Source organism: Babylonia areolata, chromosome 30, assembly GCF_041734735.1.
Source record: "Babylonia areolata isolate BAREFJ2019XMU chromosome 30, ASM4173473v1, whole genome shotgun sequence".
Taxonomy (NCBI): Eukaryota; Metazoa; Mollusca; class Gastropoda; order Neogastropoda; family Buccinidae; genus Babylonia; species Babylonia areolata.
The window spans coordinates 10,650,238-10,668,893 of NC_134905.1; the positions used below are offsets into that span (position 1 = coordinate 10,650,238).

Below are 18,656 nucleotides of genomic sequence, written 5' to 3' on the forward strand. Positions count from 1 at the left end.
TTCTTTTCTTTGAAATCCTTCATACAACTCATATGCAAAAGCAGCTGCATTTTCCTATGTGGACTTGCCTGTTCTGTAACCACCTTGATTTGAAGGGAGAATGTGCCTGTGTTCAAGATCCCTTGCAAGTTTCCTGGCTATCATGCGTTCCATGAGCTTTCCAGCAATGTTTTGCATGGTTAAGATCCGGTAGCCGCTTGCCTGATGATGGTCCTTTCCTGGTTTTGGTATGGGTTTTAAGAAGCTGTGTGTCCAGTCCTCCGGCACATGTCCATTGTGGAAACTGTTTTGATATAGATTGAAAAGTTTGCTTCTGTCATGATGTCTTCGCTAACGCTACTGTCATTATCATGATCGTCGATGTCGTTTCCCCCATTTCTCGTTTCTCTCTCTCTCTCTCTCTCATTTTTCTCTATGATTTGCATTGGGAAAAGACAAGAAACCAAATCCGATGACAAAGGAAATGTTTTTGATAAACATAAAGGGGACTTCAGTTCCCACGATTTCTCACACATTGAGAGAAAACGTGGGAGGGGAACGACCACTCAATTTCTCGCAATCCCACTATTTCTCTCACTTTAGAGAAATCGTGGGATCGACTTGGAGGGAAATCGTGGGGTTAACCTTGAGAGAAATCGTGGGATTGCGAGAAATCGTGGGCTGACAACTCCTTTTCAGCTTAGTGGCTTCGTCCCTCCCTCTCGATCGCCTCCACCTCGGCCAATCCACCCCTCCTCTCGTGAGAAGGCCATGCACTGACAAACTGTCGTTCAGAGCCGCTGACCCAATACCCTCAAAACAGAGAAAAAAGAAAAAAAAGCAACTCTCTCTTTCTCTGTGTGTGTGTGTGTGTGTCTGTGTGTGTGTGTGACTGCACATGACTGATGATCTCATTGGGGTGTGGAGGAATGGGAGGGACACTACACTGAGTTCAGTAATTGTGAAGGTTGTATGATAATTTTTTCTTTGTCATATGCAGAAATATTAATGTGCACCTCCGTTTTTTTTTTTTTTTTAGATTTATTTTTTATGAATGACACCCTTTAATTTTCTTTTGTGATTTTACATAAATTACTATGTGATAATTATCTGAAGTCCATCCCTCGATCTTCCATCTCCCCATCCCGGGCCATACTGAGTTTTGTTATAGATTATTTAACGTCTTATCTTATTATCAAGCTTTGAGACTGGTGGATTCATTGAATATGACTGTTTCAGTCTTGTGTAATGTATGCAGTGGTGCGCAAGGATGAGTAAACTAACACCACCACAATTTCTTGCTGCTTATTTTATATATATATATATATATATATATATATATATAGTGTGTGTGTGTGTGTGTGTGTGTGTGTGTGTGTGTGTGTGGTAAACTGCATTCAAAACCGTGATCATCCATGAGCAGAACACACTTCTGAGACCAAGACACTCCTCTCACGTCGATGGCTTCAAGGGACGGACAACTGATCTAGAGAGAGTCTCGAGGATTATTCACTTTAGATGATTCAGTGTCAGGTGTTTTCTTCAGAGCAAACAATGACGTCCAGACAACTGTAAGCTGATCAGCTGTCATGATGAGCGTATGACACTTGTCCACCGTCAGGACGTGTAGTAGTAACAAAGTTGCATGCCGATGTCCTGTTGGCCGACAATCCAAACTAGGCCTACCGTTGTTCCGCCGCGAAACACGCAACACTAATCGGTAATCCCTTCTTTTCTTGCCTCAGGGACGGTTTCAAACTTCTCCGCAGAGATTTGTCGGTAAAAAACAACAAGAAACAAAGTTATATATTTTATAAATGTATTTCATTTGGTATTTCAGATTAACATTTGAGCGTTTAGACAGAGAAAGTAAACGGACCCAAATCCCGTTGGGCAAGACTATTCCCATCCCACTTTCGCCGGTGATTTCCCTTGACATCCCAGAATGCTTTGCGGAAGCTACCGTCTGGTTCTCATTTAATATAGTTGGATAGACACTGTAGTTTGTTTATTTTTTCTTCGGGCATTCGTTGACTCAGAAGAAAAACAACAGAGCGCAGGCGACTATTGGATACATCATCTTTATTTGAAAGCGATTATGGTGAAAGCTGTGTGTTTTGTTTGACCGACAGCATACTTTTCTTGCACACACCCATCATCGGAGCAGCCATATTCAAATGAGTTGGCCTCAAAATGGCGACGACTACATCAGTAAATGTCAGTCTCGATGATATTGACCTGTCAGCTTTACGAGTAAGTATTTTGGACCTAAAATGTAATGGAATTATATTGAAAAATAGATGGAGGAATTGGGCTTCGTGCCTGTGTTATTGATATCTAATTCGATCTTTTTTTACTTCTTCTACTGGAGTTTCAGTGAGGTCTGGCACCGTTTCAGCCAACTTTAGGCCTATCCAGCACAAAGACATCAATGCGACTAGATTCATTTTTTTTCATGCTGCACATACTTACACAGACCATTTGTCGTTGGTTAAGTGGATCCATGAATGATGGAATTTGTAAACAAACGCCTTAACCAATGGAAGTAAAGTTCAAGCTGAGATCAGAAATTTTTTGTCAAAACTAACTTTGATTTATTTTTTATATGTATATTTTGCTTTAAGTTTAATACATCATCAATGAAGATACAAACTTAATAGAAATAAGGTGGTTGGTACAAACTAGATATAAATATGGTTGAGTCTCAGATTTGTTACGCAACAGAGTAAATGTAGTGTGTGTATGTATATATATATATATATATATATATATATATATATTACATATACATGTGTAACCCTTTTGACTAGTTGGAGCAGTCTATCAAAATATTTGAGTCCAAATCTAAAATTAGTAAAAGAGTCATACTTCAGACCTAGTGTTTCCTCTATACAAATCTCTACATCACTCGAAAAGGTCATTTTTGGGGGGTATTTATAAAAATAAGAGACAGTTGCAGTCTGAAAACCATAGTAATTTTATCACTTCCTGACAGCTTCCTCACAAATGGCAAAGGTATTGAAGAAACAGAGCAACACTATTTCTGTTCTGTCTTATAAATGAATACCCATTAGCATTCATGACAATCTCCGGTAAGAATCACCAAGTTGATATATTCTTGTAAATTTGTAATGCAAGTACAAAAAAAGTTACCATTTAACTGTTGTTTGGATAGTTTTACATACATGTGCAAGGGGTTGAGCAGGGAAAGGAATTGGTGGGAGTTGGGGTGGGGGTTACAGTTGTAAACTTTAAAAAATAAAAATAAAAAAAATAAAAAAGAGAGAGAGAGAAATCAGTTGTTAATTTAGGCATAACCAGTTGAGTGCCTAGAAGGCGACAGGTGAGGTCCTACAAAAAGTGTTGCCATAGTGCCTATAAGACATCCTCTGATGTCCTGCATATGTTCCGATTTTTCCTTCATTGGAGATTGGTTCAATGCACACAAACAGACTGAATGGTTAGTTTAATGTGTCTAGATTATAAAAGTACTATTTAAAATAAATCAACATACATCAGGTAGAAGACCTCGATAATGATTTGGACCATGTGGAACACATGTGCCGTGTGGAAAGGGAGTTGCATCATATGTCAGAAAAGGCGTTAAAACTTTGTCCAGTAAAGTAAGTGGTTCCAGTCAGCAGATTTACACAAATTTTAGAGCTATACTTATGATTATGGACAGCTATAGCAATGGAAAAGGATATCTCTTGTCTGATGATTGGTTTGAACTCGAAGGTGATTGACAGTGACAGTGATGAAACTGACAGTCCATTTGATGATAATTCAGTCCGTTTATCCAGTCATACAGCATTTTTGAGTGGCTTTGACTGACAGAATATGTACAGTAAGCATCGGAAGAGGGGCAGGAGAGGGAGAAGAGTGATGTAAGACAATAGATTGAAAATGAATGCCAGCCAGAGGGTGTGGAAGTGGGCATGGCAGTTGGACGCCAGTGGACTCACATTTCAATGCATTCTGCAGGAAATAGGCAACTGCCAATGCTCCATGATTTTGTTTTCATGAAACATAGGGTTGAAATGTGTACTGGATGTGAAACATGTCTTTTGTGCTCTTTGTCACTGAATCAGATGGGTGACTTATTTGAAGAAGGGGCAAGCTGGATGTACAACAGACAATTTAATCAGCCCACATGCAACTTGGAGGGAGTGAATGTCATCAAAGAATTTCACCCCCTAACTGGGAAAAACTCTTAGCTGTCAAACAGCTTGCCTGCTCAGTTTCTGAGAACATGATTGACTTTTTATGTTGACTCAATGACTGTATGCAAGGTTGTCATTGTTGGGACAGTTATTCACTTAGATGTTTGTTGGGACAGTTATTTACTTAGATGTCTACACAATGTGTGATTTGTTTTTATAAACTTGTAGCCAGCTTTGATTTCTTCTACAGGTATTATTTGACAGTATGTATGCTATTTCCAGCTATATTGTATTTGTTACTTTTATGGATGCCATTCTGTGGATGTAGAAATACTTTTTTTGCACAAAAGTTATTATCTTCACTTCTTCTTAAATGCCTGAACAGTTATCTATAATCAGACTGAATGGGGAAAAAGCCCAGATTAAGAATCTACATTTATTTTCTTTCACAAAAACTTTTACTTTCTTTCTGTATCTCCCATAGTTTTTGTACTAGAATTTTTTAAAGATTTATTATCCCTGGATCCTCAAAATTCCCTGGCAAGGGGAGAGCACTTAAAAAAAAAAAAAAGAATAATCTGACACTCAACTGGCTAAGATTAAGAGACAAAATTGGTTTCTTAATGTCAAATTGTAATATTTGTGCAGTAGTAAATAATACCTTTCTTAGTATTTACAGTTTAGATAACTGTAGTCATGTAGAAGAATGACTTTTTTCCTTGAATTTTAACAATTCCTTGTTTTCTTATTGTATATTATGTACTACTTCAGTTCTGTTCTTTTGATATAGTTTAACTTGATTTGCTTTGACATGCTGGACAAGACTGACGCGAGATCATCTTTATATGTTCATAACATTATAATGTTATGGTTCTTGCTTTTAAAATGTGAGCAGGCATTCCCAGATAACCACTGCAGCAGAACTTTTATTTTGGCTCATATCTTGTATCCTTTGCTATTACTTTATTAGTATTAGTAATTTGTCTATGGATAGAAAATAGCTGATTTTAATCCGTGTTATTTGGATTTACAGGACCCAGCAGGAATATTTGACCTAATCGAGGTGGTTGGAAATGGTACCTATGGTCAAGTATACAAGGTCAGTATAAAAAAAAACTATATTATTATATCTATATATATATATATATATATATATATCTGTATATATCTATATATAAGTCAGGTCAGGGGGCATAGCCCTAGCAACTGGTACCATGTAACCCAGTACTACCTGCTGCATGTGAAGTCTCCCAACGATGGACCAGGTGGAGGAGGAAACCTTTCCCAATGGCAGTGAAGGCGGAAGAGGATGACCAAAGGGCAGGGGGAGCTCTTATCCTTGGCTGGAAGTCCTCCTAGGAGACGGAACTCTGAAGAAAAAACCTGCACCTGCCGAGGCCGTTCTACACGTTGCAGTATCTGCACCTGTGGGACTGTGAGCGTCAGTAGGCGAGAGAGTGGGAAAGGGACTGCACAACTCCTTTTCACTAAAAAAAAAGTCACCTGTGCTGGTCAGGCAACTAGGTTAATGTCGGAACAACAAGCTAGCCCTTCAACACCTAGCTTTCCCAAGCCCTGCGGCGATGGAGAAGTGGTAACAAGGACAGGCAGAGGATGCTGCCGGCAGTTCCTAGTCACGACTCTGCATGCAGGCGGCTGTGGGGTGATGGTTGTCCGCCATAGACTGGGGCAGATGTGGCGCCCGTATCCTCCCACAGTGTCAGAGCAGCCCTTTTTAGGGACAGCACTGCTCTCCCCACACGGGGAAGGGGAGATAATAGGATCCCTAAACAAAGCCTGCCTTGCCTATTACCTAGTAGGAAATCGCACCTGCTTGGACATCCAACACTAGCGGTCGAAAACAACAGAAGAAAAGAACCAGGAGTCAGGCCCTGACTGGGTGCCTGGAATGTTTGCACCCTTTTAGACAGAGACGACAGACCAGAAAGGTGCACAGCACTCATTGCTAGAATGCTTGATCGCTACCAGGTGGACATAGCAGCCCTGAGCGAAACCAGGTTTGCCGGTGAAACCCAGCTGGAGGAAGTTGGAGGGGGCTACACCTTCTACTGCATTGGGAAGCCAGATGACACCCCAAGAACCTCAGGTGTGGGCTTTGCCATACGAACCAAACTAGCATGACAGCTTGACAGCCTTCCACGCGGGATAAACGATAGGCTGATGACCCTGCGTCTGAAGCTGTCGGAGGATCGCTTCTCCACAGTCATCAGCTGCAATGCCCTGACGATGACCAACCCTGATGACATCAAAGAAGCTTTCTACGAGGAGCTCAGCCGCACCATTTCAGCGGTAGACAGAAAGGACAGGCTGATCATCCTTGGAGATTTCAATGCCCGTGTCGGCGTGGACTTCTCCTCGTGGCCAAAAGTTCTAGGACAGCATGGCACTGGCAAGTGCAACTCCAACGGACTGCTTTTGCTCTCACTCTGCGCGCAGCATGGACTGTGACCGGGGCATCTACATTCAGTTTCGCACAGATGGCAAACTTTTCAACTTGTGTTGACTCTATGCCAGGTCCAGGGTGTTCGAGGCACTGTTGAGAGAGTTCCTCTTCACTGATGACTGTGCGCTTGCTGCACACCCCCATGAGGACATGCATGGAGTCCTTGATGCAGAAGTGACACTGTGCATCGCCAAGGCCAGCTCCACCTTTGGCAGACTCAACAACAGGCTGTGGAACAACAAAGGCATCAGGCTCAGCACCAAAATCAAAACCTACAGAGCTGTTGTGCTGACCACCTTGTTGTACTGCTGTGAAACATGGACGACGTATCACCGTCACATTCAACAACTTGAGCAGTTTCACCAGAGATGCCTACGAAAGATCCTCGGCATAAAGTAGCAAGACAGAGGGTCTCCAACCTCCAGGTCCTAGAGAGAAGCGGTCTGTCCAGCATCGAAAGCCTCCTGATCCAGTGCCAGCTACACTGGACAGGACACGTTGTCCGCATGACAGTCAGCAGGATCCCGAAGATGCTGCTGTATGGCCAGCTGAAGGAAGGCCACCGCGAACTTGGAAGACCCTGCAAGTGCTTCAAGGACACCTTGAAGACAAACCTCAAAGCCTGTGACATAGACATTGCTTCCTGGGAAACTGATGCCCTTGACTGCTGTCACTGGAGGATGCTGTGCTCTAGTGGCATACAGACATTTGAAAACAAGAGAACGCTGGCCATTAAGGAGAAACGTGAGCGAAGGAAGCAGGGCTCAACTTCTGGAGACGTTTTCCCTTGCAACACCTGTGGGAAGTGCTGTGCATCCAGAATCGGCCTCTTCTCCCATATGAGGACACACACCGACAGATAAGCCTGCCTGCCTACTCATCCGTTGGTCCGACGGGAGACTCTATCACTCCATCATCTATATAATATTTATTGTGGTTCATGGCCCTAACAACATCCAAGGCTTCTTCAAATGTAACTTGTAAGGCACCTTGCTGTGACACCTGCAGTCATGGCCACTTCACAGACCATGTCATTTCTTCTTGAGATGGAAGGCGCTGGCAGATCAACCAACACCTCTCCTGCACCATGCCAAACTTGGTCTGTCAATTGACCTGCAGACTACACCCAGAGGCACAATATGTGGGAACTGGGATGCTCCTACGATCTTAAGAAGAGATGGGCAAACCACAAAAGCGACTTTAAACTGAAGAAAGGCACTAAGTGTTCAGTCAGTGCCCATGTTTCTTTCACCCCTCACCCTACTGACGACAGCCTCAGTTTTTTACAGGTGACAGAGTTGGAGCAGGTCAGCAAAGGGGAGGAGCTGAAAAGAAAAGTGTTTTCGATGTGTAACCTTGGGATGGTTTTTGTTGGACTGAACATGAGAAGCGACATCCATGGGTTTTCAATGAATTCGTGGAGTCACCAGTCCAGTTTGTCATGGTGGTGGTTATACACGATCACTGAGATAAGAGAAAGAGAGAGTGAGAGAGAGTGAGATGTGTATATATACAATTGAAGGAATATTTAGAACATGATATATTTATGTAGTAGAAGACATCATGTAGGTCCAGGAAGATGGCGTAAAAAATGTCACCTATTATGAGCGTTGTCTGTGACCAAGCCGCCAGGTAGCAGCAAAAATTTGGATAAAAAATTTTTGTTTTGTTTAACAAAATAGGTGTTGGTTTTCAGCTTTGTTTATATATATACAGGGATCGCATTAACGCATTTTTTTCGCGTATTTGACGCATTTTGATTTTCGCTGACGCATTTTCACAGCGCTCACGCGTAACACTTACACAAAACAACTTTTACTCCAAGCCGTATCAATGCAACTTTAGGACTGACTTGGCAGCTAGGTTTGCGATACTGAATCAGACGGTACAAGACAAAGTGTCTGTGCATGCGGAGCACTGCGAGATGCCTACGTGACTCTTAACAGCTACAGCCAATTAACAGAGTACGCGCGCACACAACACTGCTTAGCTGACGAGTTTTGGAACAGAGTGGCGTCATTACAGGGCGTGACCCTGTAGCGGGAAAGTTAAGCCTTGTTTGACTGCTGAACGTTACTCGGCTAGCCTAGGCCCTAGCGTTTTTTTGTTTTCCACTGTATCTCAGTCACGGAATCGACTCAATATGATTGTCAGGGCTTGTGGTGAATTTCAGCGCCGACGTGAGCGGCGAAAATAGGTGAGTAAACCTTTCATTTAGTGTCATAGGTCTGACACAATTCTGACTCTAACTTACGCGGTTTTTTGCCGACTTTGCGTAAGCTGCACGCGTTTTGAAAAAGTCTAGCGCGATCCCTGTATATATATATATATATATATATATGTCAATCATAGATTCTTAAGCCTTTCTCTGTTGTGATTGTCATCATAAACTTATACACTGTTTTATTTTCTTTTAGTTTTACAGACCTGTATAATCAGACTCTAAGCATGCTTAGTTGCAATTTTCAGCTTTATTTTGTTTCTTTCTGCATGTCATTCTGTAAAGGTGGAAACAGACTTTTTAATGCATTAATTATTATCTTCACTTTGAAATGCCTGAATAGCTGCCTATATAAAAACAAAAAATTATATATTCAAAGTAATTGGGGAAAAAGGCTTTCGTTCTGTATTTCCTAAAATTTTATTTTAGTTTTAGTGCTAAAAGTTTTTGAATATATATATATATATATATATATATATATATATATATATATATATCTGTTACCCCTGAAACCTCAGAAAATTTTCCCTGTCAAGGGGAGAGCACTTTTTTCAATACAAAATTCTCTGGCACTGCAGTGGTGAAATTGGTTGATTGTGTTCTCCTTAGAGTTAGATGAAAATTCAAAGCAAAGTCATTATTGTAAGCAATGTAACTGTAAGGCCTGACAAAAAATCTTGGGGATGAAACACAGAAGGGGAGATAGGTACACTGTACTGTTTATTTAGGATACCAAAATACCATGTGCTTCATACTGTTTACAGTTTTTACATGTATGGCCAGGTCATAAATAAAGATAAATTATTTTATTCTGATGCCAGTGATGGGCATTGGTGCATGATCATGATATCAGGCAGACAGTGACATTCACATAAACAAACATAGGCACTCAGACACACATAGACACAGACACATACACACATAGACATACACCCAGACACACACCCAGACACACACACACACACACACACACACACACACACACACACACACACACACACACATGTATGAATCATTGAATGCCCACAAATGGATCAAGTGTTGAATCTTTAGGCTAAAGTAACTGGTAAACTTGTCTGAATTTCAGCATGTTTGCTTTCATGCACATTGCCTCATATACTATAGTGATATACTGTGTGTGTGTATCTAAAGATGTACAAAAAGTGTGTCGCTCTCACTGTGTGTGTGTGTGTGTGTGGGTTTAACTGTAAGGGAGTGAGTGCTTGTTTATGTGTGTGTGTGTGTGTGTGTGTGTGTGTGTGTGTGTGCATGTCTGGGCGTGTGTGTCTGGGTGATCATCATGTGCCAATACCCATCTCTCTCTTCACAGCAATTTGAATACATTGTGTGTGTGTTTGCAAATGTCTGTGTGTAAGCACATGGATGTGCGCACACAGGAGTTGGTATGTGTTTGTATCCTACTACATGTATACTGTATGTATACTGTACAGTTATAGTATACTAATCAGTCTAATGAATAATGTATACATGTCTATAACATGATGAGGGAGACAGAATGTAACATGTTATAACACAATGTAATACAATGTAACACAATGTAATACCCCGTGTCAGCATGATTCCTTATTCCTTGTCACTATGACTATGAGGTAAAAATGCTTATCTTAAACTGTTAAAGTTATACTATAATCCCTGTTCATGAATATATTTTTGACTCGCTTGTGTAAACAAAGTGAGTCTATGTTTTAACCCGGTGTTCGGTTGTCTGTGTGTGTGTGTCTGTGTGTCCGTGGTAAACTTTAACATTGCCATTTTCTCTGCAAATGCTTTGTCAGTTGACACCAAATTAGGCATAAAAATAGGAAAAATTCAGTTCTTTCCAGTCATCTTGTTTAAAACAATATTACACCTCTGGGATGGGCACAAAAAAGAAAAAGAAAATGAAGCCTAATTATATGCAAACTGCATTTACTTTTATATATCATATGAACACAAGTACTGTGTCGAACAATACAATTTACAAATCAACACATTCTACACACTAGTACTTACAGCAATACGTAGCGAGGTGTCAGCCGTTGTGGGGGCACACACGACACAACACACTGCTCGACGCAGCAAGAGAGAGAGAGAGAGCAGGCTCTGGTCAGATGACTGACCAGTTATGAAATGACCACTCATCACTCACTGTGCCAATTTATGCAAGTTTAGCGGACCGCAAAGTGCGTCACGTGTGCTTCGAGCAGATCGTCACTAATCACGGAAAATCCCATGACAACTGTGTTTGTCTAAAGGTGTTCAGTGACAGATTTCTAAATGATTCCTGAACCGATTTACGTCGGATAAGTTGCAAAAGAAAGAGCACAACACCTACTTTATAATGAGTATAAAATGAAGTGTTGATTATTTAAGATGAATTTATAATCTTAATTTAAGTCACCTGAACAGAGTCAGTTTTAACGAGCTCGTCGCTGAAATTACAAACTGCGTTAAATCAGTTTAACGTAGCCGAACATAAATGGAATAGATTTAAAGATGGAATTAAGACGATTCTGCCAGTATATAATACTTGTCGTTTACTGATCTGATAAAAGAGTTATTAATTAATTACGGTGGAACAGAAACACAAGTTTGCGCTCAGCCAATGACGTACCGCAATGCGACACTGGCCGAGCAGGTGGTCTGGCGAGGACAAAATGATGTAAGCGGAGTGACGTCACACAATCCTGTGCGCCGGTTAGGAGGGAAAACTGTCGTCTGCTAATACAGCTTGTGCGTGAGGCAAGCAAATACAGCTTGTGCGTGAGGCAAATATTGGAGCAAGCATAGCGCTTGGTCACATATATATATATATATTTTTTTTTTGTGTGCACGTAGAGTTGATTTCTTCAAGATTTTGTGCCTTATAAAATACCATAATAATAATAATAATATATATATATATATTTTTTTAATCTTTATTTATTTATGTTTTTTGTTTGTTTGTTTTTTTTAAATTTAATTTAATTATTATTTTTTTCTCAAGGCCTCACTATGATGTTGGGTTACACTGCTGGGCAGGCATCTGCTTGGCAGATATGGTGTAGCGTATATGGATTTGACCGAACGCATTGACGCCTCCTTGAGCTACTGATGCTGATACTGATACTGATTGATTTAACCTGCTCAGGTCGAACGATCAGTATCAGTAATGGAATAAAATTAAAAAGACTGAAAACAGTGAAATAGATTGCGAGCATCATGCATACTCTTCTCCATCCCCAAACCCCAGGTCAGTTGAAAATGGCGAAATAGAGTGTGAGAGCATCATGCATACCCTTCTCCATCCCCACACCCCATGTCAGTTGAAAATAGTGAAAATAGATGGTGAGAGCATCATGCAAGCATCATGCATACTCTTCTCCATTCCCACACCCCCATGTCAGTTGAAAATAGTGAAATAGAGTGTGAGAGCATCATGCATACTCTTCTCCACCCCCACACATCAAGTCAGTTGAAAATAGTGAAATAGAGTGTGAGAGCATCATGCATACTCTTCTCCATCCCCACACCTCAAGTCAGTTGAAAATAGTGAAATAGAGTGTGAGAGCATCATGCATACTCTTCTCCATCCCCACACCTCAAGTCAGTTGAAAATAGTGAAATAGAGTGTGAGAGCATCATGCATACTCTTCTCCATCCGCACACCCCATGTCAGTTGAAAATAGTGAAACAGAGTGTGAGAGCATCGTGCATACCCTTCTCCATCCCCACACCCCATGTCAGTTGAAAATAGTGAAACAGAGTGTGAGAGCATCATGTGTACCCTTCTCCATCCCCACACCCCATGTCAGTTGAAAATAGTGAAACAGAGTGTGAGAGCATCATGTGTACCCTTCTCCATCCGCACACCCCATGTCAGTCTCTTCTCAGTGTTCCCTTCCCTATCCCTTTTATTCTTCCATCACTTTCTCTGACCCACCCACTCTTTCTCAGCTTTCTCCTCTTCCTTTCCCCTTTCCACACACCCAGGGCTTTCTTTAACTGAACACCGAATGCCAGAACCAGCTGCCATGTGATGAAAACCCCATTCTTCCTTTCAGGACAAAAAGGGCCAACATTGTTTATAACATTTTTATGATGCACTTTATGCAGATAAACTGAATCCTAGGCATGATGATCACACATAAGCTCAAATCAAAAAGGAATTATATGATTGTGGGAGTGATAATGAAGAAATACAGAAAAGAAATCTTACTGACATGCACAGGCATAATTGTGTGCTTTACACATTTTTTTTTTTTTTTGAGAAATGAGGATATGTTAAAGTTCTGCAAATGAGCAGGACATTCCCAGCATCCCTGGAAGTGGAAGACTTTTTTTTCTCCTTTTTTTCTTTTTCTTTTTTTCTTCTTTTCCTTCCATCATCATATTCCTCCTTTCTGTTGTCTTTTCTTCCTTTTTTTTCATTTCTTTTTTTTCCTTTTTTTCTCAACTTTTTATTTTTATTTTCTAGTTTATTTTATTCCCATGGCCTGCACTGTTTCAGTGGCATTACTCCCACACGCCTCATTCTGAGTGCTACTAACACATCCACACCAGGGTTTGTCATTTGCAGTCTCAGTGACGGCGGTCCACAGATAAGATAAGAAAAGAAAAGAATAACTTTATTATCTTATTAAGAGAAATTACATCACGTATGGCAAGACAAACATAGACAATTACAGAACCAAAAATATTCAATATGACTTGATTTAAAAGAATCAATAAACATACAGGACATTCATTAAAAAAAAAGAAGAGAACCAGTGATGTTAGGTTGCTAGGATGTCACACTCCAGAGGAGACCCTGCACTGCTGTTGAGTACTTGCCTACTTAGGCAGTGTTTATAGCACCAGTTCTGACTACTCCCTACTGATGACAATAATGGCTTAGTGGTGGAGGCAGACTGAGTGAGCATGCCACTTAAGAGTGGAGACCACCACCACGTCTTTTCAACGATAGTCCTAAATGAATCTGCGGATACTGAAGACCTTTACAGGACTCACCCCAAGCACTGAAGTGGAGGGACATTGAAACTGAAGGGCAGGACATGAAGGGCCACATGATTTGGGACATTTCTTTTTCCATTGATTGATGATGATGGAGGAGGAGAAGATGATGACGATGATGCAATGTATGTCCATTTACTAGGTTTGGGACTAGGTGACAAGACTTCCTGTCATAATGATATCCTGGCGTTAACAAGGCCCAAGACCAGGCATGCAGTGTTCGTCAGGAAATTAGAGCAATACACTCAATGATGCATCCGTGAAGAGGATGATACTCGACTGTGTGGCCCCACTCATCCCATTTAAGCCCATAGCACGCTCAGCTCTGGGTAGGAGCTGAAGCGGGCTGAAAACCCCCACCTCCACTGGGAATTGAACCCGCATCCTCCCAGCTATTAATCTTGATACTAGCCACTTGGTTGGTCTGTCAACTTTTTAATATATGTGCACACTGGATATTACCCCCAGAGATTTTTGAGAGCTTGGCTCAGTGTTCATGTATCTAAATTGATTTATATTAAATGTATATTGGTCATAGTTTACGCAGACTGAGCTCTGATTCAGAGAAGGTCAGATTTTTGCTTTTGAGGTATGTAAATTTAGAGATGGACAGTTTTGCTTTAAAACAATATCATATCAAATTGATAATAATAATAATAATGTACATTTATATAGCACCCTTTCTCTGTGAGTGCTCAGGGTGCTTTACACGAAAGAAAAATATTACAAGTTACATAAAATATTCATGACCACTCTTTCTCAAAAACCCCTCCCCCCCCTCCCCCCACTCACACTCTTCCTTTCCCACTCTACATACATCCAAAGTGAGCTGACATGGGTGGTGTTGGATAACAAGGAAGTTGAGAGTACTTATAAATAGGTTTTAAAAAGATGAGTTTTTAGTGATGAGTGAAAAGCAGAAATAGAATCAGATGCACGGATATGATGAGGAAGGTTGTTCCAGATGTGAGGAGCAGCAAAGAAGAAAGAACGTTCAACATAGGTTCTTGTACTGACATAAGAAGTTTGAAAAGGTAACAGTCAGAGGAAGAGCGGAGATTTCTTGTGGGAGTGTAAACACTGATTGGGTAAGAAAGATATGTAGGTCCTGCGGAGTGGATAGCAGAGACATGCAACTTTGTATTTAATTCTCGCTTCAGTGGGGAGCCAGTGTAGAGTGCGGAGGTGAGGAGAAATGTGATATATATGTTGGATTCTGAGAGTCAGACGGGCAGCATTGTTTTGAAGTTTTTGAATTCGCTGAAGAATATTATGTGGACAGCCCATGAGAAGAGAATTACAGTAGTCAATTCATGACAGCACAAAAGCAGAAAGCATGCAGTGTTGGTCAGGAAATTAGAGCAACAAAAGCATTTCATTGCTTTTCCCATCAGTCGGAATGTCCATTTTTGCTGTACCAAACAGCGCTATGTTTTCATTAATAGGAACTGGGTTATTGTAGTGTGTGAGAATGAATTGTTTCACAAAAGGAGGAAATTGGAGTAAAAGGCGTTTTCAATGTAATCGGTTTCTTGGCACCAGTTACTGGTATAAATTTGCGTTCATTACACCCATTTTTGCAAGCAGAATATTTGTTTGGTAAATGTTGTGTATAAATTAGAAATGAAATAGTCTTGATTTAAGTTTAACCCTTAATTTGCGTTTGTTCTGCTCGTGTGAAGTTTCAGCGTAGCCAGTAAGCAGTTCATTGCTGCCACTGGCTGCTGTTTCCACACAAGAGCCTGTATGTACCTCTGTAGCCTTGGTATCATGAATCTGTATATTTATTATTATAGGCTTTTTCTGTTCTATCGCATGTGTTCAGGAAATTTCCCCCAAAGGGGAAAAACACAGGATAGTGCTGCAGGTAGCAAAGAAAATGTTCATAGGCTTTTATGAAACCGGAGTAACTGGTTTATTAATTGGTATAGCTATATTGGATTTTGGCCTCAGAATCACTATCAGAAGTAGGTTATGAAGATGGCTATTTCATGATACTGGCCCCTGGAGAAAAACACATGTTAGATATATGTACTGATGTAGAAAATAAAATTTTTAGACTCTGATGTACTTTCAGGAAAGCCACACTGGAGAAAAGATCATTAGTTCTTCTTTTGTGGCTGAAGAAAAGTATTCTTATATAGGCAGTAACTTTATATGTTTAAGGTGAAAGAAAAAGAGTTAACGGTTTTGATACTGTGGTTGTGTCAGTTAAAAAAAAATCAAAAAAAAATCCAGCTCTGTGAGTTTGGGAAGAAAACAGTTGCTGTGGAGAGGCAGTAAGTGTCACAGAATGATGATTGCCACTTGAAGGATGCAGATTTCAGGCAACATCTGAAGTAACTCATGTATCCTTGCAGGCATGTGATGTATACTATGTATAAGACAGAGTATGATGAAAGAGAGTAGATGAAAGAGAGAGATATATTGCAAAACATATCTTAACAATGTGTCTGAAGTTGCCAACTACCAACAGCACAAAACATGATCAAGGTGATGAGACCAAGAATGTTGTCACTTTTTAGGTTGTGGCCTGGTTGTGAAGAAGAAACGGATAAGGACTCTAGTCATTTCCTTCCTTGACATCACTTCAGCTTAGATCTATCTCAGCTGTACAATGACTCGTTTGTTCTTTGGCTACCTTTCTTTTAAAATAGTAATACAATATACATGTACAATATACATGTATGATAATAGTTTATTCATAAAATTGCGTCTTCCATTATGAAGACATGAAATGATTAAAATTAATGCTCCAGGTACATGAGTGTATGTTTGTTAAAAAAAAGATACATTGAATGACACAAATGAAATCAATTTCCCATTCACTTAAGACTTGATTGCTAGGCAACTCCAGTTGTCAGTACAGCAAATTCTAGTAATTAGAACATATTAAAAACTTTAATTACAAGTCACATATCTGTAACCAGCGCATATTATCCCCATCCCTGTGCACAGCACAGACAGATTTCAGGCCCTGTCAGTGTCAGAAGTAATTCATTGATTGATTTTTGGCCCCAGTGCCAGCTCCCACCCTTTGCCAGAGTTGAATGTACTTTCATCAAATGGGAAGACTGGGACAACACATTTGTGGGTCATCCAGTTTATGGATGCATATCTTAGGCATGTTGCTCAAGTTTCCTTATCAGCGCTGCACGAATCTGTATCTGTCAGGCCTGGTTGTTGCTTGGATATGTTATGAATGAAAGAGTAAATGCACAGCTTTGCCATGGTCCTGAACCTTTATGGACTGGTCTCCATTGCAGCATTCTCATTATCCTCCTTATCATTCATCATCATATTAGAAGACATTTGTCCCAAAGTCTGTGGCCTTTCATTCACCATATGCTCTTATTTGGGTGACCCCAGTATTGATTTCCCCTCCACTTGTAACAAATTTTGCGCTGTGGTGAATTTCAAATTCACATGTTCATGTTAGTTTTTGTTGGCTTGTTTTAAATGCAAGCAAACACAGGCAGGAACTGAAGAAGATATCAGCTTTTACAAAGTGTATGGTGCAATTTTTGTTTTTCCAGACAAATATTGACAGTACATTCTACCTTGTTTTGAATTTGAACCTGTTAAGGGTGGTAATTATAATCTGTTTTCTACACACACGATTTGTATAATATATTCCCCTGAAAATGGAGTATGGCTGCCTACATGGCGGGGTAAAAACGGTTATATACATAAAAGCCCACTCATGTACATATGACTTATGAGTGAACATGGGAGTTGCAGTCCACGAACAAAGAAGTATAATATGTACTTGTACACCTTTTAGTTCACTCATTTTCTTCTGTAGTTCTTAGTTTTTCCCTTCCCTCCTCTCTCCACCTCTCTGTCTTGCTCTAGTAATAATAATCCTTCATGTGTATTTCTAATATTTGTGTACAGTGTTGTTTTAAAACAGATGTTTTGGTTGAATTTGAATTATAACTGACATATTCTCACACACACCTTTGAAGTGTTCATGCATCATTAGTGTCAAGTTACATAACATTTTGGAAGAACTGTAATAGTAAAAAGGGGTTCAGTTCACAAACAGCATGCCAAGACATGGCAGTTGCAGCACATGATTGTGGGCTGACTTCAGGTACAAAGCCTGTGGCAGAGATTTTTTAACATTGCCCAAATTCCTGCTGGTATGGTGGCTGTTTAATAGTATGTCACTCCCATCTGCCTCTTTGGGGGCTAAGCTATGCACTATGTACAGTTTTCACAGCCCTGCGATCATCTCTCATGCTGTCTCTTGACTGTGCGTGTGTCACTGTGTGCACATGGGTGTGTGTGTGTGTGTGTGTGTGTGTGTGTGTGTGTATTTGTGTGTGTGCGTATGACACTGTGTGTGTACATATATATGTACACGTGTCTCTATAAGCGTGTGCGAATTTGTATGTCACTGCGCGTGTGTGCGTGCGTGCATGGTGTGTGTGGCTTTTTGTGTGTGTGCGCGCACGTGTTTGTGTGTGTGTGTGTGTGTGTGTGTGCTTGAATGCAACTTTTGTTTATTCATATTTTACATTATATTTATAGCATAGACCTGTGCACACACACACATGTACATGTATTCATTTATAGAAAAAAAAACAACTACCCCCACCCCCCTCACACACACACACACACACACACACACACACACACACACACACTATGCACACACACACAAACACATACAGAAAAAAAGACCCCCGGCCCCTCCAAAAAAACACACAAAAACAACAAAAAACAAGAGCAAAAACAAATATGAAATAGAACAGGAAGCTGGTAAAAGTACCTCAAATGGAGACTGATATATATATATGTGTGTGTGTGTGTGTGTGTGTGTGCGCGCGCG

The 18,656-nt window shown here is 40.4% G+C and overlaps 1 protein-coding gene across 4 annotated transcripts in view; it reads left to right on the top strand.

Moving 5' to 3' along the window:
* Positions 1 to 1,941: 1,941 nt before the first annotated feature.
* Positions 1,942 to 18,656, top strand: part of LOC143275197 (mitogen-activated protein kinase kinase kinase kinase 4-like) — a 331,965-nt gene continuing 315,250 nt past the window's right edge. For all 4 annotated transcript variants that reach the window (XM_076579163.1, XM_076579166.1, XM_076579165.1 and 1 more), the window contains exons 1-2: positions 1,942 to 2,232; positions 5,176 to 5,241. In XM_076579163.1, coding sequence (XP_076435278.1) covers positions 2,173 to 2,232; positions 5,176 to 5,241 — 126 coding nt within the window. In that variant the 5' untranslated portion in view covers positions 1,942 to 2,172. The remainder of the gene's footprint in view (positions 2,233 to 5,175; positions 5,242 to 18,656) is intronic.